This window comes from Equus przewalskii, chromosome 5 (assembly GCF_037783145.1).
Source record: "Equus przewalskii isolate Varuska chromosome 5, EquPr2, whole genome shotgun sequence".
Classification (NCBI taxonomy): Eukaryota; Metazoa; Chordata; class Mammalia; order Perissodactyla; family Equidae; genus Equus; species Equus przewalskii.
In genome coordinates this window covers 81063438-81079572 of record NC_091835.1, presented here as the reverse complement: position 1 = coordinate 81079572, position 16135 = coordinate 81063438, and the positions used below count along the sequence as shown (strand labels likewise).

Below are 16135 nucleotides of genomic sequence, written 5' to 3'. Positions count from 1 at the left end.
AACCAACCAACCAACTTAGCTCTTTTGTTATTGCTGACCATCAGTAAGTCAGGCACTAAGCAATGATCTGTTCAGCATCCTCAGAATCCCTGATTAAGCTTTGAGACTGAATGACTTTGCTCTTTTCTATTCTCACTAATAAATACTATAGTATTAAAAACATTAAAAAGTTGTGTAATAATTTGGCATGAGATACCATCTCTATTAATTTTCTAAGAATTTCTTATGCAATAGGTTGTGGTAGTTCTATTACAGGACCAAGTCCTGTGTTTATGTAAATATACTATGTGTGTAAGTATATGAATCCAGGATGTTTAGAAACTCAAGAGAAAGAGAAATACATATATGCTCTTGCACACAATTTGCTCATAGTTTATCATTATGAACCAATATTCACTGATCAATTACGCATTTATAAAAATACAAAAAAATGTTTATTGAGCATTGGAGTGGAATCAATATTCATTTTTCTCCCCCTCACTCTATTCCACACTCTCTTCACTTCTTTTACTCCTACCTTACTCTTCCTTTTTCCTCCTCCCTTTCTCCCTTTATGGACGTGCTTGAAAATTTCCTTGAGAGATATACTCAGGAGCAGAATTGCTTTGTACATTCTATATATCAATCTGCTTATTGGTTTTAGACATTAAGAGTATCTGCTCCCATTTTGTCAGCTACCTATTAGCTTTGTCTATGTGGTGTCTTTTATTGAATAGAATTTTAATTTTGATGTAACAAAATAAATTAAGGTTTGATTCTGGTCAAAATGGAGTAGGCACACTTTACTTCTCCTCTGAATGCAAGTAAAAATCCTGAACAGAATGCATACAGTAGTTGATTGACTGATTTAAAAAAAAAATCATTCTGCACAGAATTTAAACAAGATAGAGTCAACAACAGTTACAAATTTTCCTCTAAAATCTGCTTTAGCTGAGTCACATGTATTTTGACACGTATTGCCATTCAGTTCTAAATATCTCTTAATTTCCTTTATTAGTTTCAGCAGTTTTATTATGATGCATCTGGTGTGGAATTCTTTGAGTTATTTTGTTTGGGATTCACTGAGTTTCTTAAATCTATGTTTGTCTTTTGCAAATTTGGAGAGTTTTCAGCCATTATTCCTTCAAATATTTTTTCTGCACTACACTTTCTCCTCTCCTTCTGGGACCCTGAAGACATGAATATTAGACCTTTTCATCTTGTCACACAATCCCCTGAGATTCTGTTCATTTTTTCCTTCAATCTTTATTCTCTCTGTTGTTCAGATTGGATAATTTCTATTCATCCATCTTCAAATTCAATGACTTTCCTCTGTCATCTCCATTGTTCTTATTGAGCCCATTCAGTGAATTTTTAAGTTTTTGGTTATTATAGGTATTTTTCCTCTTAAATTTCTATTTGGTCCCTTTTTATATCTTCTGTTTCTCTGCTGAGAGCTTCTGTCTTCCCATTTGTTTCAAAGGGGTTCACTCTTCTTCTTTGGAGCATGGTTATAATGGTTGCCTTGAAGTCTTTGATAATTCCAGTGTCTTTGTCATCTCAGTATTGAAATCTGCTAATTGTTTTTTTCTTCATAAGATATTGAGATTTTCCTGGCTCTTCAAATGTCAGGTAATTTTGGATTGCATCTGGGACATTTTGAATATTACGTTGTGTGACTCCGGGTCAGGTGCCCATGAAGAGTGTGGTACTGGACTCTGCCAGCCTCTCGGTTATTCTTTGTTATCTGAACGTTATTTCTCACTTTGAATTCTTCCACATAGATTTGCTTATATTTCACCAATTCTGCTTTAGTAGCATCTTCATGGGGGAATTTTTTGTTCAGGAGAGCTCAAATTCTAGATCTTGAGATCTGGGTCTATATAACTTTTTATAGAAGAATTATTGTTCTCTATTATTCTGCTGGTTTCTTGTGTTCTAGCATATTAATCTGACCATCTATTTCAGTCTGATAGGTTTTTAGCTTTCCATGAGAACTAAACTCTGCATTTTCATATTTATTTAACTTCTTTCTTGAGTTTCTTAAATCCATTATTTTTTCTAATTTACCATTTTTCTTCATTTCTTGATAGAGCCAATATGCTAGCATATGTACTTGTCATTCTTAGCTGAACTTGCACCTAACTGGTTTTTCTGAAGCTGTTCGATTTTGCCTGTTGCTTTTTGGACTGTGACTTCTAACCTGACATTTTCAGGCTCAGGGAATTTATCTGTCTTTGATGCAGAGGGAAAAAGGAGAAAAATGATTTGTGCATCCTTTTGATTTTGGAGTTCTCTTTCCACTTCTCTCACCTCTTCCTCATTTGTGGTTGGGCTCTCCCTGGAGATACACAATCAGCTCATTAGAAAAACATTTGAATTTTAGAAACTTAGTTCTGTAAATATGAAGTTGGCACATGCAAATTCAAGGTTCTAGAACTCTTGCTTTAATTGGACAAGTAAGGGTGGGCGTTATCGACTTTCAAATGAAGAGTACAGTTTAGTTTTATGAGTTAGCTTGCTTAACTGGTAAAGCTATAATGTTCATGGCATTTTCATTTATGCTGCCACAAAACAGAAATCGTTTTCAGAAACCCTTTTTAACTCTCCAAAATAATAGACTTTTCATACAACTGAGTAAATAACAGTCAGTTCAAGTGAGACTTTCTGTAACTACCTGAAATCATGTTGCTGAACTTTCACACAAAACGTTTTGCACCCAAAATGAGCATTTTAACATAATTTCCTAATATTATCTACCATAACCTATGCAGCAGTTATTTAATTCTCTTCAATTTCCATAGAGAAAGTTTTAGAAAGTATAATCTGTAAGAATAAAGAAAAGCTATCATTTTAAAGAGGATTGGAGTATGTGTGATCCATTTCTGGGCTAGACATATTCATTAACTTGGAAATCCTAGCAGGAGAGTCTTATGTTCTTAGCCACTTTGATAACACGGTTACATAATGCTAGAATCCCATGAAGAAATGGGGTAATGTAAGATAGTTACTGCGTGGCATTCAGGATTGTGAGTCATATACAGTCATTTGTTCAGTTGTATGTTTAAAATCTGGCCATGCCACGTGCTACTCCACAGAGCAAGAAGAGTGCGGCAAGGAGGGCGTGCTCTCAGCTCCCTTTCCAGGTCACACTCTGGGACCACAGCACCAGTGTGCACATCCTTAAGCCCAAGGGTTTGGCAAGGGGTGGCTGTTTAAGGGGAATGGAGTTTAGATGAGTGAACTGTGGTAAGCACTTGTGTGCATGTGCGAGTGCTTGCACACACATGCAAGGTCGGTCGGAGAGGGAGCTGAGGGTTAGAACTCAGAATCACGCATAGCACCGTTCAGATAATGAATAAATTTTATACCTGTTTAAAATTTAAGAACTAATAAAAACAAAGTGGCTTTCCACTTTCACGGAGGTTCCAATCTCACAAGGGAGACAAGATACCTTCATATAGAATCATAAACTGGCAATTCAAGGCAATCTAGGATGATATTAACAGCTAGCACCTATTGAGTGTTTCCAGCATCACAAACACAGTGCATGTATTTTTTTTTTTTGCTGAGGAAGATTCGCCCTGAGCCAACGTCTGTGCCAGTCTTCCTCTATTTTGTACGTGGGTCACCCCTACAGCATGGCTGCCGACAAGTGGTGTAGGTCTGCACCCAGGAACCGAACCCAGGCTGCCCGAGCAGAGCACACCAAACTTAAGCTCTAGGCCACGGGGCCGGTCCCTGTATTTTCTTGTTTAATTCTCACAGAAACTCGATAAGATTGGTGCTGTTATTATTCCTATTTTAAAATTAGGAAATTAAGGCTTAGGTCAATCAAAGTCATATAACCACTGAGTGGCAGAGCCAGGATTGGAACTTAGATCTCATTATACTCTGCAGCTTGCTTCCCTGTGCGGCAGAGAGGAGAAATGGGTCACAGTGAGCTGGAGAGAACAGGGCAGGTGGGGGATGGAACGCAAGATCGACTCTGAAAAAAGTGATATTGGAAAAATCAGAAGAGGTATTAGCAAGAGATGGATCAAAGAAAACGTCAGTAAAAACCATCTCTCTCACAGCTCCATGTGAATAGTTTTCTCTTTATAGCGTCCATTAGAAATGCACCAGGAAAGAATAATCGGGTTTCAAAATTAGAATGAAAGGTCCTCTCAGTGGAAGTGTTGGGGCTCCGTGAAGGACAGGCACAATGCGTCAGATGAAAAAAGTGCTGCTTTAAATGACATTGGGGAGAGCTGTATTTCTGAAAGCAGTAAAGAATACTGAAGAACTGTGCCATACCTCCCCTCGGTCAGAGGGTACTAGCGAGTGAGAGTGAATCACGTCCTTCTCTTAACAAGCATTCCTTTCATGGGAGAACATTTACTTTCAGATGTTAACCTGCTGCATTTGGGCCACTGGGTTCTCTTTGTTCCTTGTTGTTAAATTATGAACGTGAAGTTTGACTCTAAGTTCTACCTGACAGGTACCGCCAGGAGAGCAGCACATTGTCCAGGGACTCACTCCTCTGTCCTCCTTCAGACCTCAAGAAGCCGTCCCTTCACGGCCAGCGGGCTTTTCGACCTTTACCCATCCCCTCCAGAAGGAGCCGTCAATTAACGTCAGCCGCTGGCAAGGCTGTCAGCGTGCCGTCTTGTACAGCAAACACAAAAGAACCCCAGGGACTTCGAGATCACGGAGACTCTCTAAGTGAGATCCCCTTCCAGTGCGATGGGAACGGACACGAGTCTCACTTAGGCAATTCCTCCCTGGCCTCCCCTTTCCAGAGCAACCCAAACCTGGAGAAGAAAGAGTCAGAACTTCATTTGTACATTATTTCCACAGCCTCATCCATATTTCTGCACTTAAAAAGTTCATGGAACAATTATATTATAGTAAGTGTCCCCATGAGTTAACCTTGATGTATTTATTGCTTTTTAGGGCGAAAGTGCCTTTCCTGCTCCCCCCCCCCCATTTTGGAAATTTAGCCTTGGAATTTAATAATATCATGAAAGATAAAACCTACTGGACAATTAAGGGGATGATTTTCTTTAGGCTATTGCAACAGGAAAAGTGCTCATTAAGGAGTATCTTAGGGGCCGGCCCAGTGGTGCATCGGTTAAGTTCACACGTTCTGCTTCAGCGGCCTGGGGTTCACTGGTTTGGATCCCGGGTGCGGACATGGCACCGCTTGGCAAGCCATGCTGTGGTAGGCGTCCCACATATAAAGTGGAGGAAGATGGGCATGGATGTTAGCTCAGGGCCAATCTTCCTCAGCAAAAAGAGGAGGATTGGCAGCAGATGTTAGCTCAGGGCTAATCTTCCTCAAAAAAAAAGAAGAAAAGAAAAGAAAAAAAATAGGAGTGTCTTAAAGAAAAGGAGATGGGCCTGGGATTTTGTAGAGGCACGTAAGCAAGGGAGTCCGCAGTGCGTCTCCTGGGAATCTTGAGGAAGGACGCAGACAGGTCTTATCTCGGGATGTTTGTGAGCAGGGTGGCCTTTCGCAGTTAGCTGGGGGGATTTCTCAACCATTTCTGCTTTCAGAAAGCACCGAGCTCAGATAAAGTTCAACACTGTCAACATGTTTCTGTATTTCTTAGCTGCACCATTGAAAGGAGGCTGATGGGAGTCGTTGTCATAGGGCCAGATAATTGTATAGAGATCGCCTCGTCTAAGTCCTTCATTTTATAAATGAGGAAACCGAAGCACAAAAACTTGAAGTAACTTACTCAAGGTTATATAACAAATTTAGGGGCAGAGTCAGAACTCCCATTTGGGGATCTTTTTATTACACCAGGATCAGTTTAAAAATAAGTAACTTATTAAAAGCATAGTATGATCCTTTTCCGTTATCTTCAGTGACATATAATTTTGATTAGTGATCTTCCAGCGCAATACTATTAAGAAATATGAAAGGTTCTTTTCACTCCGAAGAAGCTAGGAAGCAGGGGGTTTTATAAATGGCTAAAAATGGTGAAAGATTGCGAGACAACTCTAATTTTTTTCTCATTGTACAGTTCAGAATGTTTAATGTTTAAATTAAATGTTAGACATTTAAAATTCCTCTCTAAACTTTTAAATAGTTTTCTCCAAATTAAGACTGTAAATGAATCCGAAATAGAGGGAAAACCCAGCTCTATTAAAAGAAGGCTTTATGTGTTCTAATGGAAGCACTCAAACTGAATTGACTTTAAAAATCTATCTGAATCTTTCAGAATGGCTGTTTGTGCTCCCTGAAGGGACTGACTCATGATTTTAAGTTTGGCTTTTTACCTCTGCAGCAGAGGCATGTTTGGGGCAAGTCAGGCCATCTCAGGAAACTGAAAATAAATCATCTCCTCAATCAGTCAGACTTAGCTTGGTTGACTGATCTCTTGTGCCCTGAGATCTGGAATGATCTTTCATGTTAAGGTAGGGAAGTGCTCCTGGGAAAAGAACTGGACATATTAACTTTCAGGTAAAATGAACCCAAACGGTCCAGTTAGAAATGAGCACTCATCCTGATTTTAAGGGTTCCCAAAGAGTCGAGTCTTCTTCAGTAACCTATTTTATCTGTAACTTTCACCAAAAATAATTACATCTGGGTTGTTTAGCATCTCAAATTCTACAAAGATGAACTATGGCAATTCTTTGCGCTTTATATGGTGTGAAGATAGCCGCTAGAAACCTAAATAACTAAGGCATACCCCCAAATTAAAATTGTACATTTAAGGCAAGCATAAACATTTAGAGAGGGAAAAAAGGGCAATTTTTAAAAAGAGAGCAGTGACAAAAGTAGTAAGAAAAAGCACATACGTCCCCCACCACGCACCCACACAGCCACCACCAGCTCTGACGCATCAGGAATAAGACGGGTAAGCTTGTTTGCGGTTGTAAATCAGCAACATTTCAGAAATTCCTTCTGACCTGTCTGTTAAGCCTCAACATAAACAAAAGGTTATTTGGAGAATTTGCTGAACACCGCTTCCCCATTTATTTTGAGGACCAGGAATGAATGGGAAATGACAACATTACAGATTTAAGGGAGAAGAAACCTCATTAATAGGGGAATAGTTAAAATTATTGGATATCTATGCTATGGAATACCAGGTAATCCTTAAAAAGATTGAAGTAAATCCATATACACAGACGTGAAAAACTGTCAACCACATATGTATTAAGTGAAAAAAAACAGAGATTAATATATGTGATATAATTTAGCCAGTATTAAATATATATCATAAAAATATATCATTTTCTATGTAAGTATTATAAATGTATATGTTATAATTAATGTGTTTTTATATGCCTGAAAGGATGTAAACCAAATCGATAATAGTGAGGTACTTTGAACAATAGGATGGAAGAGCGAGGGAGAGACAGAGAACTTTTATCTTCTACTTTCTGCACTTCTGTAGTGTTTGATTTTTTTTTTTTTTTTCCAGGAAGATTAGCCCTGAGCTAACTGCTGCCAATCCTCCTCTTTTTGCTGAGGAAGACTGGCCCTGAGCTAACATCCATGCCTCATCATCCCTTACATGTGGGATGCCTACCACAGCATGGCTTGCCAAGTGATGCCATGTCCACACCCGGGATCCGAACTGGGAACCCGGGCCGCCGAAGCAGAACGTGCACACTTAACCGCTGCGCCACTGGACCGGCCCCTGTACTGTTTGATTTTGAGAGACAATTTTATTTCATAATGAGCAAATGTTATGTTTAAAACTTTTAAAAAACTGCATAAGGAAAAAATCCTCTGTGGTGTTATCAAACTCTGGAATGAGTTACATAAACAAATCATGTACTATAGAAGGAAATTAAACAACAGATATATGATATTGACTAAAAGTAGGGGGAATTCACTTTTCCTACTTTTTCCTCTTTCAGAAAGCCACTCTTTTACAAGACCCCCTCTCCGTCAGTGAGCTCCGCCCTGCTGCGGGCAGTCAGAAGCCGTACAGGTGAGCAGTGACGATGCCACACAGCTGCGTGGGGACTGCTCTCCTCTCTGCCTCTCCTGACTCTGTGTCTTGCTGACCCTCACATTTATGCCTCTCCCTCAACTCTCTGCCCTGAATCGTAGGTCTGCAAACACAACTACCCACTGCACACCACCTCTGGGATGTCTTAGAGGAACCTTAAAGTCAGCATATTGAAAACATGACTCAGCATCTTCCTTCTGGGGCCTGACCTTCCTCCTGTGTTTCCTAACACAGGGCATGATGTCATTGTCTCCAGATGTCCTAAGCCGGAGTCCTGGATGTCACCCTTCCCTTCTCTCTCCCCTTCACCATCCCCTACATCCAGCCAATCACCGTGCGGTTACTGTGCTGCTTTGTTCTCTGGATAACATCCACTGTCCACTCCCATGTGCTCAGGCCCAGTGATCTCTGTTCCAGGCTCCTACAGTATTTTCCTAGCTGGGCTCTGACTTCACTCTTGCCCCCGTCTAGACTATTCTCCATGACAACAGAGGACTCTTTCAGAACCACAAATCTGGTCATGTAACTCTTCCCTTAAAGCCTTTGAATGGCTCCCCATTGCCCTTAGGAGAAGATGTAATCAGACGTGTACAATGATGCATCATAGAGAGCAAGCCGCCCCTGCCTCCCCCCGTGAAAGAAATAAACACGCACTGAACTCCATTAGGGCACTGATTCCTTACTCTGCAAATCAGCAAGAAATGGAGAGAATCAGGCTTTCTCCTGCCTTTCCTGCATGAACCGTGATCAGTTCAGAGTCACAAGTAGCCCGAGTTGAGGAAGGCAAATTCCGTTTTACAGAATGCCGCCTAATGAATGTGGAAGGTTTAACAGTATTAGGAAATAACCATTTTTGCAAATCCTAATGAAATGATAGATTCACGCAACAATCCTCAGTGGATGAAACCATTAGATAGAAAGGTGAAGCAGAATTGCAAAACGGAGGGGTGATTTTTAAATAACTAAACTCATTGATCGGTCTTAGCGTCACTTCAGTGGACCACCAGACTTTTGTGTCTCATTATTTGATGTAATATGACCACACAGCACCATCTGTGAAGTATCTTTGTTAAAACAATTAAACTTGAATCTGACTTAAAAGTGTGGGCATGTCAGCCTTAAAAAGGAATGAAATTCTGACACACGTGACAACATGGGTGAACCTTGAAGAAATTAAGCCTAATGAAATAAGCCAGAGATAAAGGACAAATATGGTATGATTCCACTTATAGGAGGCACCTACACTAGGCAAATTCATAGAAAGAGAAAGTAGAATAGAGATTACTGGGGGCTTGGGGAAGAGGCGAATGGGGAGTTAATGTTTAATGGGTACAGAGTTTCTGTTTAGAAAGATGAAAAAGTTCTGGAAACAGATAGTAGTGATGGTTGCACAATGTTGTGACTGTCCTTAATGCCACTGAATTTTACCCCTAAAAATGGTTACAATGGTAAATTTTATGTTACGTATATTTTATCTCAATTTAAAAATAGGTAGGGGAGTGTGTGTGTGTATGTAAGGGAATAGATAAAACAAGATTGGCAGGATGTTGAAAATTTTGGAAGCTGGGTGATGGGTATGTGGAGTTTCTTATACAACTTTCTCCATTTTTTTGTATATTTGAATATTCCCATAGTAAAAGTTTTTTAAAAACTTAAGATACATAACAAGCAAATACAACTATCTTATTTAAATTTTGATTTTAACAAACCAAATATAAAATAACATTTTTAAGACTATAAAGGTCCCTTGAGTATGGATTGGGTATTAGACAATACCAAAGAATTATTAATAAACTTATTGAGTGATGATGATTTTGTAAGAAAATGTTTGTTTTGAGATATGTTCTGAGGTATGTAGGAGTTAATGTTTGTGATTTCTTTTTTAAAAAGATGGTAGTACAAATAGCTTAGAATTTCTACATGTTTTCACTTGTTCACTCTAAAAAAGTATCAGTTTTAATTTTGGTGCTTTATTTAAAGTGATTTTAAAGCTAATTGTATAATAAAATAGGCCCTAACTTTGTATATATGTGGCTTGAAATTTACCCCTAAAGGTAAGAAGGAGAGTTCTGCCACTATCTTTTTTTTTGAGGAAGATTAGCCCTGAGCTAACATCTGCTCCCAATCCTCCTCTTTTTGCTGAGGAAGATTGGCCCCGAGCTAACATCCATGCCCATCTTCCTCTAGTTTATATGTGGGGCGCCTGCCACAGCCTGGTTTGATAAGTGGTGCATAGATCCACACCCGGGTTCTGAACCTGTGAACCCCAGGCTGTCAAAGTGGAATGTGTGAACCTAACCACTGCACCACTGGGCTGGCCCCTCTGCCACTATCTTGACTCAGGAAAAGCATATTCCTTGCAAAGTTTATTCCTGAAGGCAACACATTTAAAATGCAGTGATTTAAAATGCACTGTGAGAGATGCAGTATATGCACAAGATATACAAGAAGTGGTCTCTGCCTGCAAGGCAGTTGTAAAGGAATAAATATTCTTTGGGTTTTCAAATTAGAATTCTGTCATAAATATGAGTTCTGTAACCTGACCGTTGTGAACATAGACACAGCACTTCTGAGATGATGTATGAAAAGGCTTTTCCAGCTATAAAGCATTATACAAATGTAAGGTATTATTTATATTAAATGTCTGGAAAAATGAAAAAATATAGGAAAAATAGGGCTTATCATTAGATCAAGACTCCTTCTTGCCACATTATTTGAGTGAATTTATGTTTTGTAGCTGATGAAAATATAGAGTGTCTGTTAACATTAACATAAAATTTTCCCCTTATTTCTAAATTGAAGAATGGAGTCTTCTGGCCTGAGACTTTTCCTTATTTAAATTAGTCAAAGGAAGTCTGTCATCTATATAAAAGCAAATCTTCTCTGAACGTTCAAAGAAACTGTGATTATATATAACTTCTCTTTGGAAATGTAGACTGCTGAGTCTAACTTAAATTTATGATGTATATAAGACCTCAATTTATAGATGAATTGATTTTTAGGTGAAGAAATTAGTGTGCTTTTTCTTAATAAAATTTGTTTTAAAAATAATAGTTTCAGGGACCGGCCCGGTGGCGCAGTGGTTAAGTTTGCACGTTCCAAGAACCAAGATTCCATGTAGCATTATTGGGAATAAATGGCTGATATGAAGATTTGTGCAGGAAGTGGTAAAAATATTTCTATTTCAAGTCAGAAATTCTACGAAGTTGCCATCGACCTACACAGAACATGAAACATCTCTCCTACTGTTACTTTTTTCTCTCCTTTTCTGAATCACTAGCTGCGTGAGCTTGGCCGGGTTACTTAACCTCTCCACCATCCTGTAAATGGGGTAGTAATTCCCAGCTCATCCCCCTTACTGGGACTGAAGGAGCTGGTCTGTGAACACACCCAGGCCAGCGCCTGCCGCAGAGTCCACGCTCATTTAAGTGCAAGTTCTCACTGAGCACGTGGGAGAGGGAAACAGTATTTAACCCGATAACGTTTTTTCAAGGTGTTGAAAATCAGCCGAGGAGCCAGGACAAGTACACACATAACTACAGTGGAGTGAAATAGGATTAGTGTGATAGAAGAAGCGTGGGAAAGCGCCACGGGAGAGGGTCCCCATTCGTGTGGAGTGAGGGAAAGCTCCAAGGAGAAGCTGTACTCGTTTCAGCTAAGCCAGCTTTTCCTGAAGTGTGGAACACACCTGGGTCGGTGATGGGAAGTGATTTCGTGTGGTGCTTTGCCATGGTGTGAAATGACTTTGAATTCCGTGGTGAAAAAGTGGTTCCCTTTTCCAACTCGTCTGATCTCGTTAGGGAGGACCCCTCGGCTGGTGCCAGCAGTGGCAGCTCCCTGACACGCTCCTCTGCTCTTTTGTCAGAGAGAGCGGACCTGAGACCCATAATATGGAGCATCGACTTAGAATTTGGGTTGCGTTCAGGCTGTTTTTATAGTTACTCACTATTTATAGCAAACGATACTGTTTTTTCTCTGTAAAGTAGTGATACGAAGTTTTCTTTATAAATAACTCTTCTAGGCAAAAAAAAAAAAAAGTGAGTTAATTTAAAGAAAAAATATTAAGCAAATAACATTACATATGATTCCCGGATTGTGGTAAATGTAATGTGAACGAACTCTGAGCTAGACTACGAGAGACAGAAGTTTACAGGGCCTGTGAGAGTATTCCTGTTGTGCATGCAGCTTGGGTAAAGGGGCCTGGGCAAAAAGTATGTTTGCAGAGTAATAAATAGCTCAGTTGCGGGTAGCGAGTTTCATTACTGATGAGGAATAAAGCTAGAAGTACAAAACTGTATTAAAATTCCATTGGTAACCAAGTTTTACAAACCTGTCAATCATCGTCGATATCCCTTGGCTGCTGTTTCTTACCATTTTTTACGTGGAAAATTTTCTTGTCTTTCTGTAGATCTGAGGAGAAAATTAAGCACTTCAGTCAACTTAAATCTGAACTCTTTCTTAAAGACAATACTTTGAGGAAGATGCTCTGTCTAATTACGCAACTTAAATTAGCAGCCCAGAAAAACTTCATTCTGAAAAGGCTTTTCTGGAAAGTAGGTATTTTGTTTTATTTATAATCGTTAAAATTTGTTTCACTTGTTTATCAGATGCAGCATATCCAAGCATATAGTAAAATGTGAATAAATATTGTCTTGTATTCTGATGCTGTATTTTAAAATGTTGATTAAATTTAATGCAATTCTGTCTTGACACGTGAAATGTGATGTAATCAATAATGTATATCTGTGTGTGTTGGGGGATGGGAAGAGAGGAGAGCAGGAGCAGAAAGATGGTAGCTCACCTGGGTTGGGTTGGGTTGGCAGAGTGAAAGAAAAGAGAGAGAATCAGAGGGGAAGCTTCTGGCATTCGAGATGTACGAGTACAGACAATGAGATGATAAAGTAGATTTCAAGAAGTTTTACCATACAGGTTCCCCCACAATAAAAATATAATTAGGGGCTGGCCCAGTGGCTCGGTGGTTAAATTTGTGAGCTCCACTTCAGTGGCCCAGGGTTTGTGTGTTTGGATCCTGGGCATAGACCTACACACTGTTCATCAAGCCATGCTGTGGCAGGCATCCCACATACAAAATAGAGGAAGATGGGCACAGATGTTAGCTCAGGGACAATCTTCCTCAGCAAAAAGAGGAAGACTGGCAACAGTCGTTAGCTCAGGGCCAATCTTCCTCACCAAAAAATAAATAAATATATGATTTAAAAAATTACTTTTGAGTGTCAGACAGTTATGTTTAAAACGGTGAGTCCTGAGGAGTCAAAGCCACCTAGCTCTCACTCAGCAAGTTACGGGCTTGCTCTTCCTTAGTTTCACTGTCTGTTTCAGATGAAGGTATTGAGAAGACCAGGTGCGTGCTGGTGTGGTGCCCAGGTGAGGGGTGAGCCCTCCCTTGGGCCGAGCTCATGCTGATGGCTATATGCTGTATCCTGATTCTGGCCAGTGGTCTCATAAATAGTTGCCACTGTTTTATTGAGCAGTGGTGAAGTGCACAGCCTCCCCAGCCGTACAAGACAGTCCTGGCCATTTCTAAGATTCCAAGTACTTCACATGTAGGATGTCCAACTAGCCTGGTTTGCCCAGAATAGGGTGACCAACTGTCCCAGTCTGCCTGGGCCTGAGGAAATTCCCAGGGCATGGGACTTTCTGTGCAAGAGCTAGGACAGTGCCAAGCAAATTGGGATGGTTGATCACTCTAATCAGAGGGCGCAGTGGCTGTAGAGAATAGTTTGTCAAGTGTCCCCAACATGGAGACAGGTGAGGAGGATGGAGTGCTGCATAGTCTACAATGCTTGTACTGGGTAGACGCTGTTAGGAAGACACTCCCCACCCCCAAGTTTTGACCCTAGAATTTCAGAGGGTTTTGCAAAATACAGGGTCAGGCATCAAAATGATCAATCAAGACAGTTATGAAGATGGAAATGGAGCTCCGATGGAAAGCTAAAGGAATTGCTGTTATATCCACCTGGGATAGACCTCTCCAGTCCATCTCACAGATGGTGTCGGTTTACTCGGTGACCCTGCGTGTGTGGTGCTGCTTGCTCAGAAGGCTCTGCGGCTCTCCCTACCCAGCAACGCGCACACACCGTGGTGCTGGCATGTAAGGCGCTCCACTAACGACCTCTATCACAGATTGCAAACGCAGACAGGCATGGCCTTTGTTTCAGCAGGCGGGTTATCCGGAAGGGGCCAACATCCGCACGGGCGGGCCCTGGGGGAACTAACGCAGCTGTAGACGCTCACAGAGAAGGCACCGTGCCCAAGGGCGCTGAGAGTGTTCTCCACGCGGAGAAGGTGGAAGATGAAATGTCAGGGCACTGCAGCACGGGGGCATCACAGCCAGATGTCTGCACAAACATTTGGCACCAGGAACATCTGCTTGCTTTGGGATGGGCACCAAGGCCTTAATGGGATGTGGGGTTGGGGCGGTAGCAAGGGCGTCAGTGTTGCTGAGACTGAAGCCAGCGGCTGGGAGAGGACTGGCAAAGGACTGAGGACCAAAGAGGAAGTCCACTTGGACAGACCAGACATAGTCAGGGGACTGGACTTATGGCAGAGTCCCCGTAGGAGCCCGGTACCCCCGAGGGTTAGACTAGGAGGAAGAGGGTTGACGTTGAATACTGGAGTGTTGGTCTGCAGGTCGTCTCCAGTCTTAAAACAGGCCTGATGCAGGTGGCCTCGGCTGCAGAGCAAAGGAAGGAAGTAGAGAGAGGAGAAAGCTAGGCCTGACCCTCTCAGCCCCTACTGACCCCTGCCCACCGCTTTCCTCTAAGAGCTCGAGCCGCGTGGGATGACTTGACACCCTGTCCTTTCCAGCCCGCCATGTTTTCCCCTGCTGCCTGCTATCTCTAGGCTACTCCATCTTCCATTTTCTCCTGTTAAAATCCAACCCATTCTTCAAGGCTCATCTCAAATGCTATTTTTCTGCCTTTCCTGTTGTCCTCAGTGGGCCACTTCGGTACCTTCCTCTCTTTGATCTGTTATGGCAGTTCTGTGCCATAGAACTTTCTTGGATGTTTTATAATCTGCACTGTTCAATAAAGTGGCCACTAGCCACGTGTGGCTATCAAGCACTTGAATGTGGCTAGGGACTAAGGAAGTGAAATTTTATTTTATTCAGTTTTAATCCTTTTAAATGTAAACAGCCCCATGTGGCCAGTGGCCACCGTGTTGGGCAGAGCAGATCTATGGAACCCCACACGGCACTTTCTCTTCAACAATTCAGTAAACACTTATTGCATGCCTGGCTCTGTGCCAGGCGTGGTCATAGGCTCTAGAAATGCAAGCACGACTCAGACGCAGTTCCTACCCTCAAGAATTAGCGTGGATATTCTCCTTTGTACTATGGTTACTGGTATGTTTTTCTTATGTACCGTAATATTCTATAGCTTCTTCAGGATAGGCATGCGTCTTATTCCTCCTTGTGCTGGGCTCTCTGGAGAACGCAAGGTCGTGTGAAGCTCCTTTAGGAACCCACCCTGGGGTGGGGAGAGAGAGAGATATATATAATTTTATATATACAATTTCCTCCTTTTAAAATCAACTTTATGGAGTATAATTTTCTTTTAGACAATCTTTTAAAAAGTTTTATTACAAGTAAAATTTTAAATTATGAGAACACTTCTTCATAGGCTGAGTAAATTGTAAGCTTTAGGAGTACAGACACTGAGTCTGTTTGTTTTGCTCAAGATGTTATCTTATTACCTAGCATAGTACCTGCTATATAGCTGGCAGTCAAGCGTTCTGTGTTCAATGAATGAATGAGTGACTGAAAGAGTTCTCTATTCATGTTCCTTCCTAACCCTTTCTTTTTTCTCCGTGAGGTTTTTCTTTCTTCCATTTTTAATTGTGGTAAAATACACATAACGTAAAATTTACTATCTTAACCATTTTTAAGCATAGGGGTCAGTGGCCTTAAGTAAGTACATTCATATTATTGTGCAACCATCGCCACTATCCATCTCCAGAACTCTTTTCATATGCAAAACTGAACCTATACTCATTAAACTATAAGTCCCCATTGTCCCCTCCCCCAGCCCCTGGCAACCACCATTCTTCCTTCTGCTTCTATGAGTTTGACTACTCTAAACATCTCGTGTAAGTGGAATCATACAGTATTTGTCTTTTTGTGACTGGCTTATTTCACTTAGCATAATATCTTCCACGTTCATCAATGTTGTAGCACAAGT

General features: G+C 40.9%; 1 protein-coding gene and 1 long non-coding RNA gene across 10 annotated transcripts in view; one reads left to right on the top strand and one right to left on the bottom strand.

Moving 5' to 3' along the window:
- The window catches only part of C5H12orf56 (chromosome 5 C12orf56 homolog), an 85621-nt gene that overhangs the window by 47313 nt on the left and 22173 nt on the right, over window positions 1-16135 (top strand). For all 9 annotated transcript variants that reach the window (XM_070621954.1, XM_070621947.1, XM_070621948.1 and 6 more), the window contains 3 exons: window positions 4460-4868; window positions 7840-7913; window positions 12343-12487. In XM_070621954.1, the coding sequence (XP_070478055.1) occupies window positions 4460-4868; window positions 7840-7913; window positions 12343-12487 (628 nt within the window). The remainder of the gene's footprint in view (window positions 1-4459; window positions 4869-7839; window positions 7914-12342; window positions 12488-16135) is intronic.
- Window positions 412-16135, bottom strand: part of LOC139083645 (uncharacterized) — a 59238-nt gene continuing 43514 nt past the window's right edge. The window contains exons 2-3 of the long non-coding RNA XR_011540529.1: window positions 12265-12344; window positions 412-2320 (exon numbers count right to left, since the gene is read on the bottom strand). This is a non-coding gene — a long non-coding RNA (uncharacterized lncRNA). The remainder of the gene's footprint in view (window positions 2321-12264; window positions 12345-16135) is intronic.